Source organism: Oratosquilla oratoria, chromosome 36, assembly GCF_046742065.1.
Source record: "Oratosquilla oratoria isolate Oo_2021 chromosome 36, ASM4674206v1, whole genome shotgun sequence".
NCBI lineage: Eukaryota > Metazoa > Arthropoda > Malacostraca > Stomatopoda > Squillidae > Oratosquilla > Oratosquilla oratoria.
Window position 1 is genome coordinate 12,548,631 of NC_134812.1, and position 18,673 is coordinate 12,567,303.

The 18,673-nt window shown below is 40.0% G+C and overlaps 1 protein-coding gene across 2 annotated transcripts in view; it reads right to left on the reverse strand.

The window, feature by feature from the left end:
* LOC143018891 (lachesin-like) overlaps nt 1–18,673 on the reverse strand; it is a 104,232-nt gene that overhangs the window by 17,952 nt on the left and 67,607 nt on the right. For both annotated transcript variants that reach the window (XM_076174458.1, XM_076174457.1), the window contains exon 4: nt 572–703. In XM_076174458.1, the coding sequence (XP_076030573.1) occupies nt 572–703 (132 nt within the window). The remainder of the gene's footprint in view (nt 1–571; nt 704–18,673) is intronic.

The window sequence follows — 18,673 nt, forward strand, 5'->3', positions numbered from 1 at the left end:
TTTATTTTCTTTCTGTAATCGATACTGACCACATTAATCGATAAATCGTTCACAACAAGATACAAGATTTCTTCCGAGTGACTTACATTCCAGGTAGAAGTTGCTTTGGTACTGGCATAAGTGGTCGACAAAACGTCCACAACAAGATTTGACGTTTCCTAAATGGCTTACGTACTACGTAGACGTTGCTTTGATACTGACATTAGCTGTCGACAAAACGTTCACAACAAGATTTCTTCTGAGTGACTTACATTCATCGTAGAAGTTTCTTTGGTATTAGCATCAATGATCGACAAAACGTCCACAGCAAAATGTCTTCTGAGTGACTTACATTCCACGTAGAAGTTGCTTTGATACTGACATCAATGATCGACAAAACGTTCACAACAAGATTTCTTCCGAGTGACATACATTCCACGTAGAAATTTCTTTGATACTAGCATCAATGATCGACAAAACGTCCACAGAAAAATGTCTTCTGAGTGACATACATTCCACGTAGAAATTTCTTTGATACTAGCATCAATGATCGAAAAAACGTTCACAACAAAATGTCTTCTGAGTGACTTACATTCCACGTAGAGGTTGATTCTTTTGCTGACTGACGGCGGGACACCATTGGACGCGATGCACAGGTAAGCCCCCATGTGGGTCCGGGAGACTTGGGTGAGAGTGAGCGTCTCCCCGTCCAGTACCACCTCAGCTGGAAAGGAGCAAAAGAAAAGATTAGAAAGATCCACGGATGAGCCGCAATGCATTGACGGTGTCGTCTTGTGCGCTTGTAAGAGGGAAAATGGGCGTTCTGATACACGTGTCTGTACATGTGTGTACAGACACGTGTATCAGCACGCATGCACACACGCACACAAAACACACGTACACACACGCACAGACACATTGTATGTAGCTTTCACTCTGCCCCATCTCATCTCTCTCTCTCTCTCTCTCTCCCGTGTCCGCTCGTTGTTCTCTCTCTGTCTCTCTCTCTCTCTCTCTCTCTCTCTCCCGTGTCCGCTCGTTGTTCTCTCTCTGTCTCTCTCTCTTTTTGTCTGTCCCGTGTCCGCTCGTTCTCTCTCTCCCCCCCCTCTCTCTCTCTCTCTCTCTTCTCTTCCCTCTCTCTCTCGTGTCTGCTCGTTCTCTCTCTCTCTCTCTTTTCTTCCCTCTCTCTCTCGTGTCTGCTCGTTCTCTCTCTCTCTCTCTCTCTCTCTCTCTCTCTCTCTCTCTCTCCCTCCCGTGTCCGCTCGCTCTCCCTTTCTCCCTCTGGTTCCATCAATCTTGCGCCGTCGGTTCCCTTCCCTTCCCTTCCCTTGCCCCGGCTATCGCTATCATCATCATCATCATCATCTACGCTTCCTCCCCGAGCCGTTTCCACAGCCATTTGTTCCTATATTCTTTATCCTTTTATTCTCTTTTCATTTTCTATCTCTCTCTCTCTCCAAAATTTTGGTCACGGGGCAGTTTACTTGACTCTTTTTTCATGCGTTGTTTTAGTATTTTATTTTTTATTAATTATTTATTTTATTCTTAGTGTATCATTAATCATAAACGTATGTGTATATTTCATTTTCATTTATTTATTTATTTATCTGGTCATCTTGTATATTCATTTATATGTTTACCTATTTCCTGATCCATAGACTCACCTATCTATTAATCATTTATCTATCTTTTTAAGTATACACTCGTATTTATATTTTCATTACGAGCAACGATTTTCATAAGGCGTGTCTCTGGATGTAATCCAAGATATGTCAACTTTTGACAATTTGGTCCATTTCACAATAACATATGAAAAAAGTAACTATAGCCCCTGCGCCTCAAGGAGTCAGTTCAGAAACGGGAATTCCCCCCGAGTGCGACCATGCCAGTTTGACCACCAATTAATTATTATCGGATCGTCACTGTCACCTCTCACATAGTGACATTTCGGCGTGGCAACATTGGGAAAAAGCGCTGTTGCCACGTATCACAGAATTGATTCAAATCGTTATAATCTTAAAAAGTGATACTCACTGTACTAGACATTTTTGCTTACTATATACAGAATAAAAAATAGCATATAGACAGGAAATAAGAGAGAGAGAGAGAGAGAGAAAGAGAGAGTCATGTACAAAGGTTGATTTGGCAACATGGCTCACGACGTATGCCACACCCTAAACGGACTCCTTGGAGCGACGGCGACACAGACTACACGATTACGACGCGAGGAAGTGTCCAATCTCTTTACCCAAAAATATCTTTAGGCCTAGGGACTGTTGCCAGCTTATATGGGGTCGTGGGTTTCCAATCATTGAAACAGAGGCACCTATCCTTTCATCTACGCTTCATTTTTTTGTTCCATTTCTTTGTTAATGCGTTGCTTTGTCATAATTTGTAGTTAATTGTTTGAAGTGTATACCAACTTGGGGAGGTATGGTCATGCATGAATTAACACGAATAAAAGTTACGGTATTAGTGAAAAGCTCAGATTAATACTGAAAACAACGTATGTTGAGGTTTATGTTCTATATGAGAATGCCAAAAAAGCATCTTTGCGTTATGAAATGTACATCTCGATCAAGCACGGCCATTATTCGTCTGTTAAGGCCGCTTTACAATGCTCCGATTCCCGCCAACCGTTGTGAATTTGAATATCTACAAGAAAACTTCGGTTGCATTATTCTAGACTTCCCTAAGAACATCTCAACATTGTGTCTAAGTTTTGTTGGGGTTCTTCCTCTCTTAGTTCGCCATTCAGTTTCTCAGAGAATGACGTAAAGGTGATGTGATATTTGGAGATTCGAAAACCGGTCGATTATAACCGAAGTCGTTTCTATTCGAACGAACTCACAAGTGTTGACGGTAATTAGCCCAGTGTGAAGCAGGCTTCACTTCTCGTTTTTCCTTTAAGTTTCTTTGTTGATATGATATGACGTCAGGGAAAGGGCCTGGGCGGGGAGGGGGGCATCAGAATAAAATACTAGAAATATTCATGTAAATAATTGATAAGTAGGCCATCAGCAGACAACCGCAATATTTTTGTTGTCAGACAGACAAGTGTAGCGGCTTTGTTGCTGGGGAATGTTAGGTTTTTGTTGTTTGACAAATATAATGTTTTCGTTGTTCGACAAATGCAATGTTTTTGTTGTTCGACAAATGCAATGTTCGTTGTTTGACAAATGCGAGGTTTTCGTTGTTCGACAAATGCAATAATTTCGTTGTTTGGCAAATGCAATGTTTTCGCTGTTCGACAAATGCAATGATTTCGTTGTTCGACAAATGCATTACTTTCGGTGTTCGAGAAATGCAATGTTTTCGTTGTTCGACAGATGCAAGGTTTTGGTTGTTCAACAAATGTAAGGTTTTCGTTATTCGACAAATGCAAGGTTTTCGTTGTTCGACAAATGCAAGGTTTTCGTTGTTCGACAAATGCAATGTTTTGGTTGTTCGACAAATGCAATGATTTGGTTGTATGGTAAATGCAAGGATTTCGGTGTTCGACAAATGCAATACTTTTGTTTGTTCGACAAATACAAAGAATTTGTTGTTCGATAAACGCAATTATTTTGTTGTTGGACAAACAATGCAATGATTTTGTTGTTCGACAGAGAATACAAGGGTTTCATTGTTCGGGAAATGCAATCATTTGGTTGGTGGGGAGGCAAAGCAATGTTTTGTTGTTGGCCGGACAATTGCAAAGTTTTGATCTCTGTTCCTTTTTTGCGTGTGCAACTTGTTGCTTGCAAAGGCTGTTACCTTTTGTGGAAGATATGGAATGCACGGGGATCCAATATCTACCCTAGAATCTAGAATAGATCACTGGGATGGCTGGAGCCTTTCAACACAGTGGCAAAAGAAATAGATTTTGTCCTAGTTAACACTGCAAGGTTGATATCAATTGAGAGTTCTTAAAAGAAAAAAACCTATACAGTTTGGTTCCATCGGATGTAAAAAAAAGAAAGAAAAAATCGCGGTCGAAAATCATTACGCACACATACACACACACACACACACACACACACACACACACACACACACACACACACACAAACACACACACACATATATATATATATATATATATATACGCACACATATATGTTCATATTTCTTAGCTACAGTGTAATGATTTTGATAATAGATTTAGTATCAATTTCTGTAATCCTATCTATAGCATTATATAGAGCTTTAATGATTGAAACATACAAATTATAATGAGGTTTTAGTGTCCATTTTTGTAATCCTATAAGTATCTTTATACAACACTTTGATGATGAAAATATACAAGTTGTAACAATGATGATAAATTCCTTCAAGTGTATTGAACATTTCGTTACTTAGTGAAGGAAGTGAATAGAATTGCCTAACAACCAAGGTAGAAAAAGTATATACATACATATACCATAGGCTTTTTCCCCCTTACACGGGAGGTAGCCAAAAAATAAAGGTATAGAAACCAGTCCCATCCCCTACATACTCCACTCCCCTCTACCCTCTTCCCTCCCTCTCATCTTAGCACCTCCTGGATGACGGGTCATCCCTGTATCTTGTCCACTGCCCTGGGTCAGAAAGCAGTGCCGCAAGACAAAAAAGTAGTTCAATTTTACGCTGACGCCATTGATGATGGACAAATTTAGGTCTAAGCAGGAAATAGGTAAGAATTGGTTTATCGACAGAGTGATTAACGAATGGAATAGACTTAGTAAACATGTTGTCAGCGCTGAAACAATATGTTGATTTATGAGAAGGTTAGATTACTTAATGGAGAGGGACGACAGGTGGTGGGGACATGGTACTGTCTAGTGTAGGCCTTATGGTCTCTTGCGGTCTCCTCTATTCTTATAATTTCATGATGTGCTATATCTTCTTCGCTACGGAAGGTGCCAGAGAAGTGAATGAAATAGCCAGGCAACAGACAAATCAGGAAGAAAAAAATGTCGCCTATGGTAAATTCTTGTTCAATAAACTGATTTAATTGTTATCAATGATATCCAGGTTTCAGTCTACATGTACAAGAACATCCTTATCCCCGTTTTATACATACATAACTTAAAAAAACACGCCTCTTATATACATACTTTTTGCACTGAAGCTGTAATATACGAAAGCGCTCTGCTTCGTTAGCTTCTTTTTCCAAGTGGTCTAATTGCATATATACATACATACATACATACATACACACACACACACACACACACACACACATATATATATATATATTATCATACATGTATATTTTTTCTATTTTCTCCTTTCCCTCTCTTCTCCCATCTTCCTTTTCCATTTTCCCTTTTAATTCTCCTTCCTTCCTCCCTTTCTTTCTTTCTTTCATTTCACACTTCCTCTCTTTATTTTTCTTCTTCGTTCTTTATCTAATTCTTTCCCCATTTCCTGCCATCTCGAGCTTCTTCCTTTTTCTCTTATTCCTCCAATTATTCTTTTATTATACATCTTCCGCCACTTTCCTCCCCTTTTAACTTCCCCTCTCTTTCCCCTTTCTCCTCTCCGCTTCCTTTGCCTCTCTCTCCATCATCTCCCCTCTCTTCCCTTTTCCCCTCTGTCGTTTCCCCTCACTGCCCCTTCCCTCCCCTCCCCGTCCCACCTTTCCTATTTCCTTTCTACCCTCTCTTCTTCTCTCTTCTCCTCTTTTTCCCTTCTCTTTCTTTTCCCAATATCCTTTCTTACCTCCCCTTCCTCTCCTTTCTCCTCTTTTCTCCTCTTTCTCTGCGCTTTAGCTATCTCTCCTCCTTCTTCCTCCCCTTTCCCCTCTTTACCTCTCTTCCTTCTTCCCCTCTTCTCCATTCTCCTTTCGGCTTCCCCTCTGTCCCTCTTCCATTTTCTTTTAATTTCCTATCCACTACTTTACTCTTCCTCTCTCCCCTCTTCTTCTCTCTCTCTCCGCATCATGCAGTCTTTCCGTTACAATCTCGCCTTTTTTCTCTCTTCATTTCTTCTTTTCGCTCTCAAATCGCTCTCGATCTCTTGCCACATTCTCTCTCTCTCTCTCTCTCTCTCTATATATATATATATATATATATATATATATATATATATATATATATATATATATTTCCCTCTCTCCATTTATCTTTCTCCCTCTTACTACCTCTCTTTCTCCCCCTTTCTCTTTCTCTCTTTTTCATTTATTTTTCCTTCTCTCTCTTTCTCTCCTTTTTCTTCCTCTTCTCTGTATCTTTCTAATGGATGCCACTATTCATATTATTCTGTTTTATTCATTTCCGTGGATCTGCCACGGCGTGAAGGAGCGAGCGGCATCCATACAAAGCTGATTAGAGGAACTCAGAGGCGGTCGGAATAAAAGAACGAGTGACGCAAGAGGTTGACTGCTATACGCCCACATACTATGCTAACGAAGCAGTCACACACACACACACACACACACACACACACACACACACACACACACACACACACACACACACTCGTGGCGCAGTTGGTAGAGGTCCCGGCTGCCACTACGGTGGTCCGGGTTCGAATCTCGCCCAGGGTGAAACAATTTCAGTATCGCTGCGCTGCGAGTCTATACTCCAACTCTCATACCATTACCCATAGATCGGTCGTATGAGCTTTGAGCTCTTTTTCGAGAGGGAAATAGCTGTCGCTCACGAGTCCAACACGTGATCCAAGACCATGATGAATCACACAACTGAATATAATAGTATAGAAACAGACAGTATATCAATAACGGTTCCCTCAAGTGAGGCGGCCCTGCTGTGGATGTGCTGTGTCTTGCTGCATTGCTTCTGATCCGGGCAGTGGGCGGGATACAGGGATGACCCGTCATCCACGAGGAGCTAAGATGAGATGGGGGGTGGAAGGGTGGTGGATGGGGGTGGAATAGGTGGGAGTGGAGTGCGTGCCTTTGATTTGGCTACCTCTCTACTCCTCAATCTCCTTCCACTTCCTTCCCTTCCTCCTTTTTCCTTTTTCTCCAGCCGCTCCTCCTCTTCCTTTCCCTCCTCCCCCTTTCTCCTCCTTCTACTTCTTCCCCTTCATCTTTCTTCTTCCTCTTCCTTTTCCTCCTTCCCTTTCTCCTCCTTCTACTTCTTCCCCTTCATCTTCCTTCTTCCTCTTCCTTCTCATCCTCCTCTTCCTTTTCCTCCTTCCCTTTCTCCTCCTTCTACTCCTTCCCCTTCATCTTTCTTCTTCCTTTCTTCAGGAGATCTTCCTTCTCCTCCGCTCACTGATATTATTTCTGAATTCCTCCAAATAAACAGTTTCCCTGAGATTTTCTGTTTCTCTCTCTTTCCCTGTTTCTTTCAGTCACGTCTCTCTCTCTCTCTCTCTCTCTCTCTCTCTCTCTCTCTCTCTCTCTCTCTCTCTCCCTCCCTCTCTCTCTCTCTCTCTCTCTCTCTCTCTCTCTCTCTCTCTCTCTCTCTCTCTCTCTACGTGTTATTCTCCCACCCCGTTGCCTCCATTTCCCCTCACTTTACCTACTTGTTCCTCTTTTTACCTCCTTTATTGTACCACGTATGTGGTCTTGGCCGTCTTGTTTCTATATCATCACATCGGCTAGCAACTTTCTCCCTCTATATCTACGTTTCATATATTTCTATCCGTTTTATATTAATCTTCATTCTATATCTGAATTTATATTAATTTTCGTATGATTTAAACTTTCATGTATCTTTCAATTTCAGGTGATGTAAGTCGTCTATATGTGTTTGTGTTTATATATATATATATATATATATATATATATATTACACATATGTGTTAAATGAGAGAAAATATTAAATAACTTTTTCCATGAACCCTATAGTTTCCAAAAATCAGGCTTTTGTTAGAAGGTGAAGGAAAATTAATCTTTCAAGACTCAAGGGAAAACACTGATGGTCATATTGGATAAGGATACATCTCCACAAAGAACATGAAAATAGAAACCTCTGCAAAATACATCTCCCTCTCCTCTTTCACCTCTTATTGGCTCCAATGACCTCTCCCCGTTCCTTCGGATTACCTTACCTTACCTTACCGTCGTGCCATATCCTCTTGGACTTGGGCAACCATGGAGCGCCACCGTTCACGGTCCCTAGTTACTTGTAACATCTGTGCTGGTTTGAGTTGTTTTCCCGTCGCCCTCATCACCCCGTCCATATACTTCTCCCTCTGCTTTCCCCTTGGTCCCCTTCCCTCCACCATTCCCGTCATCACCACCTCTTCCAACCCGTCCCTCCTCATTATATGTCCTAAGAATCGCAACTGTCTTTTCCTTATTGTTGTCATTAATTCCCTATCTGTCTCCATTTCTCTCAATACTTCTTCGTTTGTTTTATTCGCTGTCCCTCGGATCCTTCTACTTAATCTGAGTCACGTGTGCCACGACTAAGTACTTGATAAGTACGCACGCTTAGAGGGGGTTCAAACGGTCTGACGGTTCGTCGAACGCGGTTCGACAGACACGTGATGTGTGAACGGGGTATTTGGTTGTCGAACACGTTGGTTAAACCCCAAATACCCCGTTCACACGTTCACACATCACTTTAAACACGTGTCCGTGTAAACCCCGTCTTGGAGGCAACAACCCTCGATGCGTAGAATACACACACAAGCATATCGCAAACAAAAAACACGACTACATGTACAAACATCAACATAAATTTTTCCTTCTACTGAAACTATTTTAATTTGTAACTTTCTCTTCTACTACATCTTCTCATTTCAGTTTATCTACCACTAGAATTATTTCCAATTTCTCTATCTTTCCCTACGACTAAACCTCCTACTCATTTTCTAACTTTGTTGGTTGAGGTTAAGAGGAATAAATACCCCTACGTAACCTCACAGTTACACATATTAATCCCAACCTCCAACCCCAAGTCTCCTGCCCACACCTCCAAAGCCACGACACCACGAAATAAACATCTCTAAGAATCGCCCGGTGGCATTAGCCCTCTTTTATACACAACTATTTTTTAATTTTCATACAGACATCTCTTCCCCTCTTATAACTACCGATCCCGCGAGGGCGGGTGGTCTGTCCCAGACAGTCCATAGTACTTGATAAAGCTGTAAGAAGCGAAACGTCATACAAATACAATAGAGGCTCCGTCCGCGAGCGGCGTTTCTTTCGATAAATTAACAGATCTCTCTGCATTATCAGTTGGGGTAGTCTAGATCATAATGACAATGCATTTGCGAAGCGTCCTAGATTTTTGCTGTTTTTTGCATGTATTCATATTTTGGAGGTTATTTTCCTGTACTTTGGTCTATTTTAGTTTTGTACTCAATATAGCCACCTAGTTTTTATGAGTCTTGGAAGTTTACTTTTTTCCCTCGCAACACAACAGAAATCTGTTTTTCTGAAGCTAGACAGCTCACGGAAGAAGTTAATTGCTAATACATTTGCTCTAAATTTTAATAGATTATGCCTGAAAATCTCCTGCCACATACATACATACATTTATACATACACACACACATACATATACAGTATATATTTTATTCTTTTATCTATAATTTATGGACTTGCAGGTATGGAATTCGTTCCGGGCCCGAATTTATAAAAGACTATAAGGGTTAGGATCTTTTGTAAATTCGGCTCCAAGCTTTTGAAAAACTCTTGAGAAAGAAGCTCAGAGCAATTAGGTCCAATTGACGTCTGACAATTTTATTCACTTGGGGGATGTCCCCACGGGGCGAAGGCTGAATGGAGATACCTAAAGGTGACGGCACAATAGGCATTTCTCGCTAGCATGCTATTCGCTTTTGCTACTTCGTTTGAGTAGAAACGACTTCGGTGACCATCTTTTGTTTTTCGAAATTCAAAAGTCAAATTACTTTTGTGTCATAGAGTGAGAAGCTGAATGACGAACTAAGGGAAGTTAAACCTGAAAATACGAATGTTTAACACACTGTCAAGATGTTCTTACTAGACATGTGTAACCGAAGTTCTTTCTACTCAAACGCAGTAGCAAAAGCACGTAGCATGGTAGCCTAGTGTGCCGCCACCTTAAGCGACACGCACACAAAAACAAACAAACAAACAAACAAAACTCCCAAGCTGTGCCTAATCCCAAAAGGCAATTCATTTTCGATTTTTACTCGTTCCCCTCTCTTTTGATCCGTAATTCCTCCCTTTTCTGATTTTATTTGGCCATTCCATGCCTAAGGCCTAAAACTACTATATATATATACATGTATACCTTCTCCCACCCTCTCCCATTTTTTCCCCTCTTTTAGTCCCAAAAACTATTTTCATTATTTGACCCAGTTTACGACCTTCGCGCCCCCTCCTTGCAGAATCTATGTTTTCTGAAAACGTGTTGCCTTGATACTTCTGTCATGATTTTTTGGGTCTTTTTTTCTTGCCAAAGTCTCCTTTTTTGTTTCTGTGGTACACACAGAATTGTTATTGGTTATTGATACTTGGTCATTCCTGGCCGATTCTTGCCGCTTCTGAAGTCAATTCTTATTGTTTTCATTTACTTTTCGTTTTTTTATTATTATTTCTTAAATCCATGTGATACTTTGGGCCACGTGTTCACTAATCTACAACCCTGTTTGCCCTTTTGATATATATTCTTTTTATTTCTTGACCATCCTCTCCTATGCCCCTGTTGTCATTTCTGCCTTGTATCTCTCTTCTTTGTGTTTATGATTTTTTTTTTTAAATATTTTGCTCATGTTTTCCTATGCCCTGTTGATCATATTCCTCCTTTTTGTAGTTTTTTCTGTTACCTTGTTTATGTACTTGTCTACAAATTGACGCCTCAGTCGAACAGCGTGTCCTGTGAGTCACGATTCTTATGTAAATAGTTAATTTGATATGTACTAGGCTTGCCGCTCTTGGAGCGTAATAAAATGATAAAAAAAAACTTATTTATGGTTATCTAAGTATGTTTGTCCTAATTTAATCTTGTTTGTCCTTATTTGGTCTTGTTTACACATCCTTGAATACCTTTCCTTTGATATTTTGTCATTCTTAAAACTTGTGCCTTTGTCCTTATATGACCTATTTTCTTAAATGAGCTTGTTTGTACTTATCTGACCTTTTTTGTTCTTACTTGACCTTAATTTTTTATTTGACCTCCTGCCTCTGTATGACCTTACTTATCGCCTTTTTTACTTGTTTCTTTGCTAAATTTCCTTTGTCCTCTAAAAACTCTTTCAGACATAAAGGTATTCCTCTATTTTGAAATCTCTAGAATTGAGAATGAAAGCTCTCTTCAAAAATAAATTACAATACTAGATTGAAAAAGAATCTGGTGATGATAATGATGAATCAGTTTAAATGAATCAGTTTAACGTCGCGAGCTCCCCCTACCGGGAGGTGAAGACGGTGCCTCTTACAGAGGACTTTGTAGCGTGGAATTGAACCATGCCTTTGGTCCAGCTCGCTGGCGACAGGATTTGAACTGCCGTTACCTTGACCTCCGCCGCAGGTAGCGACGCTCTAACCCGCTCGGCCAGTGGGCGAGGAAAGGGAAACGTTTCATCGCTTGAACGTTCCTCGCAGGTATCGTGTGGCAACGTTGGAACAAGGGAATACATTGTGAGGCCATGTCACTACACTATTATATATATATATATATATATATATATATATATATATATATATATATATATATTGCAGTAATTCACAAGGCACACGTGAAAATAATATGCAGAAAAAACACTGGGAAATAAGAAGCTTAGTCCGAACGTTTTCGTCTATTTAAGACATTATCAAGGAATACATGGTGTCGTATTCCTTGATAATGTCTTAAATAGACGAAGACGTTCGGACTAAGCTTCTTATTTCCCAGTGTTTTTTTCTGCATATATAAATATATATATATATATATATATATATATATATATTTTTTTTTTTTTTTTTTTTTTTTTTTCCGTGATTTGAGAGGCTGTACCCACCCGGACCTCAACCTTGCAAGTGGTCCTGAACAGTTCACAATACACGAAAGCAGTGGTGCGATGTTCACGGTGTGCTACTTTTGCAGTGACGATACTTGAAAGAAACTGAGGTAAATTCTGAAGGGTTCGAGGTGGGCAACGATTGCGGGCCATAACTCATAGGGGATGCCCTTCCTAACCTGTGCGCCGTGACTAGGATTCGAACAGACACCCGAAATCCCCACGCGGTTATCAGACATGCGCGTTACCATTGACCCACAGTGTCCCCCAATCCCCAATGTGTTGCTGATGATGTGATTCTCTCAAGCGTTGTGTTACATGAGTGTTAGATTAATGTTAAGTAGTAAATGCATGTTAATGATGACACATTGTAATTTCATGTAGATATTACGACAACTGGAGTGGCATGACAACTGAGAAATGAAATATTCGGACTAAATAGAACAACAATTCTCAAGTGCAGCATGGTGTCAGGATGGTGGTGCTTGTGTGGCAGGTTGTAAAACACCGAAGCTAATGTTAATAGCTTGTTGACATCGCGTGACAACATAATTAAACAACAATAGGAAGCAAAAATAAACCGTGGGGCAATACATGCATGTATAATAGAATTGTGATAACAAGCTTATGTCTTTATTTTAGTTAATTCCACGACATAGAGGGAAACAGCCGAAAAGCCCAAAGTATCTTTTTTTTATATATATAAAAGGGGAACTAGATATCATCAGCTTATATATGTACTGTTAAAACACGCGCATACACATACACAACACTCAACTTTATAATAATAGCAACACGGAATATGCCAGCCCACAAAAGCAAACTGCCCTGGATACAGCCATCATACAATAGGCTTAAATAGACAACATTCCACACTGGCATGCCTATACAACAATACAATATCTTTTCCTCGAATGACTTGTGGGACAATCATGTGGCCGTTGCCGGTTTCCTGGGGGCTGTGGGTGAGTGGAGAATGGCTGTGTATAGATGATACCGTGATGCAAGGAAGGGAGGGTGGGGGATGGGGGGTAGGGAGCGGTTGTGTGTGAACAGTATTTTGACGCAGCAAGGAGGGATTTCTCCCCCGTCTTCTATATTTTCCGCATAAGGGAACGGAGAGGGAGGGGGGTCGCCGGTTAAGTGAAGCGGATTTGTTGTGGATGTACTGTGTCTTGCTGCATTGCTTCTGTTCCAGGATAGTGGGCGGGAGTCAGGGATGAACCGTCATCCACGAGGAGCTAAGATGAGAGAGGGGAAAGGGTGGTGGATGGGAGTGGAATGGGTGGGAGTGGAGTGCGTCCCTTTGACTTGGCTACCCCCCTTATATGGGGGAAGAAGCCTTTGACATATAGATATAGTAATTCAGGTCATGTAGTCTCGAGCTATTATCTGGTATTTCATTTTCTTTTCGAATAAATCATATTCGTCCGTCTGGTTGGAGTCTGAGACTATCGAAGTAACAGCATCAGTTGAAGATGATGTACTTACGTACTTGCTCAAATTAGATATATTCTCTTGTTTTCCTGATTTTCATTGGCCAATTTGAACAGTGACCCCGACCACTTTACAAACAAGATGACACAGAAGTTTACACCTCAGAGAAAAAGTATAACTGATGCAAAAGTGATTTAAGTAAGGTTACCCGATTCTTTTATTTATTAATTCATGAAGAGAACAAAAAATCATCCTGTAATTTGAAATATGTATTGTTCATAGGTTATTGAATTAATTTAATTTGTGTATAACAATTAACGTCATTTACAATTTGCAATCCGTACAATATGAACCTCCTTTGACAAAAGGAGGATTGTCCCCGCTGAGTGAAATTCTCCTGCAGCACTTAGGATAAGATGAGCATATTGCCCTCCACATTCAGAAGTTTATATATTAACACCAGAAGCCTCTTCTCTTTATGAGGAGGGTGACAGTCAACATAGTAAGGTCCATTTAACTATCTTTTCCATATCAGTATCTTGGGAATGAAGGGTCGTACAGAGTTACTGGATCTAGTTATATACAGTCAAAAATTCATGGGAATTCAAGAATGCTGAGACATTTCTTTTATTTCTACTTCCTCTCCTTTGCTGTATTTTCTTGAATTTTACAAAAAGGATTACAAAGGCGGAGCATGCCGACAGGAGACCTTTTGGTCCATATCTTGTCTTGTATCAAACGTACTTCTCCATTTCTCATCCTCTTATACTCTTGTTGTGGGGAATAAGAAGGGTGTAATCGTGTTCCCATGCATAGAGAAGAAGGCGGATCAAGTGGGCGGAATTGTAGGACTAAAGATTTCCAGTTCCTTAATGGTGGTATTCTTAAAAAAATATTTCCTTATACAGATCTTGGAAGGGAAATATTTGTATAAGGGAAGAATTTTTTTTAAGAACATCACCGTAAGAATCTTACGGTGGTATTCTTAAAAAGAATTTTTTCCTTATATAAATCTTTCCCTTCCAAGGATTTATATAAGGAAAGATTTTTCTTTTTTTTTAAGAATACCACCGTTTGTTCCTTCGGTGAAAAGTCAAAACATTGATACAAGGGCTCAGAAATCTACCTCGCGAAAACAGGCTTAAGCACCTTAAATTACACTTTATGACTTTATGAATAGACTTAGAGTACGGGGTGATCTAATAGAGGTATTCAAATGGATCAAAGCTTCCAACAAGAGTGATGCAGGTAAGGTCATCATATAAAGACAGCAGTACAGGGTTCATTATACTGTATTTGAATTGCACAAATTTAGATTTAAGAAGACAATAGACAAGAACTGGTTTACCAATAAAGTGGTTCACGAAAGGAATAGATTTTGTAACTATGTAGTTAGCGCTAAAACTATCGGATGTTTTAAGAGAAGGCTGGACAGGTGGTGAATGGTGGTGAGGGACATGGAACTACCAAGTGTAGGCTTTATGGTCTCCCAAGTCTCCTCCATTCTTATGTTCTTATGATCTAAAAGCTTACTTGCTATCATTTCCAGCTCTGTCACCGCAGAACATTCCCCCCACATTGAACAGAAATAATTTGTGATGGCTCTGCAGTGACGACAACGGGGAAACAAAAACCCCGTTCATAGTATAACAATGTGCTACTGCATTCATGTACTCACAGAACATCAGCACGGAAACGGAAGATAACAATGTCAAAATTGGAAGTCGAAATAGTTGCAATCTGTCGGCGCGGCGGAATCGCTACCGTGCGGCAAAAGTCAATTATGAAATGGAGGCATTTGTGTGCTGGTAGCTCACACTATGCGTAGATCCAAAGGCTCATGAGTGTTGTAAAATGCGATGGAGGGCAGTACCAGAGGCCTTTTTTTCCAATATGCGCTCCTCTTGTTCACTAATGCCGGTGTAAAAAATTTTTTTAGTTCATAATGTTTCAGATATGGAATGTATGTTCCATCCGTGTTTAATAGAAGTGCATCTCTCATCAAGCGCTATGACATTTCATCAGTTTTTATTATCTTAGTTTTCCTCTTATTGGATTCGATTATAATATATATATATATATATATATATATATATATATATGTGTGTGTGTGTGTGTGTGTGTGTGTGTGTGTGTGTGTGTGTGTGTGTGTGTGTGTGTGTGTGTGTGTGTGTGTGTGTGTGTGTGTGTGTGTGTGTTTTGAAGGGGAGAAGCGTAAACACCAGACTCAAAGTGGAAGGTTTAATGCCCGACGGTTCGGTCCTAGTCCTAGGACCGCCTTCATGTATGCGTGCATACACACACACACACACACACACACACACACACACACACATGTACGTATATACAGTATATATATATATATATATATATATATATATATATATATATATATATATATTAATGACACACTATGCAAACTTAGTTTCTATTACAAATCCAGTTTTACTCCTGGATGAATGTGACTAGACACAAAATATGTAGTAATACGACTTCTAGACCTTTCAACATAAACGCGAGGATTACATTTCGATGCAAAATTTTTCAATATATTAAAAACTATAATGTGATTTCCCGTTTTACGTGCTCCATTAATAAAGTATACGATTGGCTGCAGATCTGTTTTTCAGAAATTCTGTATGATATGTCCATAACGTGGACAGGCACACGTGTGCGAGTAAACAAACACATACAAATACACAGAACCAAAGTGAGACACATGTACACACGAAGGCACATGCAGACACACACACTTGAACACACGCACACACACACATAAAACACACACACACGCACAACACAAACACACACATACACACACACATAAACACAAAAACACACACACACGCACAACACAAACACATACATACACACAAACACAAATACGCACAAAAACACCCACACACGCACAACACACACACACAAACACACACACACACGCGCGCGCGCACAAAAACACACATACACAAGCACAAAAGCACACACACATATATATACACATACACACACACACGCACAACACACACACACAGTCTTTCATAGACGAATACAGTCACTTCGCCCTAAACTTGTCTTAGATGCACCGGCACTATCGGTATCTTTTCCTCTTGATGACCTGAGACGTCCCCTTAGCGTCGCTACAATCACTTCCCAAAGAAGTCTGCCACTCCAACGCGCCAGAGTTTGGCTCCACTTTACCTGTTGGAGAAATGCAGTCCGCGGTAAACCTTGGGCTTGTATCCCTTCGATGGCCTCCTCGTGTATCGATTTATCGATCCAACTCATTTATCTATTTATTCAATCATTTATTCAGTCTTTCATTCAATCTTCTATTCACTCGTTTCTTAATTCATTTATTCATTCACTCGTTCATTCATTCATTCAATTTTGCATTCACTCGTTTATTCGTTTATTCAATCAATTTTGCATTCACTCATTTATTAACTAATTAATTCATTTATTCAATCTTGCATTAATTAATTCAATTATTCAGTTTTCATCTACATATCTATTCACTTATCTATTTAATTAATCTATCTATTCATTCATTCATCTATTCATAAGTTTACTTGTTTATTTATCTACTTATTTATGTACCTCTTTACTCATTCCTCTGTTTCTTTATTGTGGAACATTTTTGTTTTACTTTCTTATTTTCCTATTTGCTTATTGTTTATCCTTTTACCTCTCCGCCACGGCAGTTTGACCCTCGGCCGAATAAAATCACCTGCGTGTTTGCCAAATATGCAAATGATTGAATAAAATGATAAATGAATAAATAAAAGAAGAAATTAACAAAAAATGAAAATAAACAAATAGACAAATGAATGAATAAATGGATAACTAAAAATAAACAAATGAATAAATGAGTAATTAGATTTATTGATAAATAACTGGATCACAGAAGTGGTGTGGCTAATAAAGATAGTCTGTTGAAATTAACTCGTCGTCGTGCCAATTGGCTTTGCATTTCTATTTCGATTTATTTATTCATTTGTTTATTTATTATTATTATTATTATTATTACTATTTTTGTGGGGGCTGGTATCCGTCAAGCCTAGCAACCTTGCAGGTGGTCCTGAACAGTTCATAATCCGTGAGGGCAGGAGAGACGGTAATCATCACAGTATGACGTCACTCTTGCTGTGACGATACCGTGAGGAAGAAGACGCATCACACTCAGTGACGTCACCAATTCACCTCAGGTCAGAGGCGAGCGGTGGCTGAGGACCATCACTCAAAGTGAATGCTCCGTGGCCAAGATTTGAACGGACGCCCGAGATCCCCACGCGGTTACCAGACACGCACGATACCTTGAGCCACGGCGGGTCGCCCTGATCCCCTCAACCGACTCGTTGATCAAGTTTGAACAAAGGAGGAACGACGGAGACGCACGCTTCTTGTCCAATCACGTTTCGCCTTAAATAACCCTTTAACCGCTTCGCTACCGTGACCTACTTTATATATTTTGTTCTTGTAGGGGACAGGAGATTTCATTCAGTTAATAGGGTGGGTTTCGATCTACAGGAGAGTGTAAAGTATGTGTGGTAGGGTGGTTAGGTAAACACAGAGAAATGTTGGAGTTTTATTTTTTCTTCGCGTTTCATCCCTCTTAGGACTTTGTCAGAGTACATCAACTGGAAAAAAACCTTGTAAGGACGAAAGGTCAGAAATAAAACTCAAATAGTTCTCTGTGTTTGCCTCAACCCCCTACCACTCATCTGTCCCACTTACATCAGTTTAATGTATGTTAAAACTTGTTGAAGTTTTATTTAAGCTCAAGGTGCCTTGATCGTCTGAGAGTCTCTTCTGTATGAAGACAATTCTTCGGCCGTTTTAAGGCCCGTTTTACGATTATCGCTCATTGATGATCGTTTCTGTCTAGAGCACTCATTCTTTGAAGTTTTATTTAAGCTCAAGGTGCCTTGATCGTCTGAGAATCTCTTCTGTATAAAGACAATTCTTCGGCCGCTGAAAGGCCCGTTTTACGATTATCGCTCATTGATGATCGTTTCTGTCTAGAGCACTCATTCTTTGTTTCTGAATGGGGTTGTTTTCCTTCGATCTTGAAAGTACAAGGCTGATGGTCTTTTTAACTGAACCTACAACCAACGGGTTTCACCCAAATATGATGATGCCAGGTGTGATACTCGTCACCCTTCGTTGACTGTGGTAAGTTGACCATCACACTGAGAAAAGTTGACCTTCACACTGAGCAAAGTTGACCATCACACTGAGCAAAGTTGACCTTCACACTGAGCAAAGTTGACCTTCACACTGAGCAAAGTTGACCTTCACACTGAGCAAAGTTGACCTTCACACTGAGCAAAGTTGACCTTCACACTGAGCAAAGTTGACCTTCACACTGAGCAAAGTTGACCTT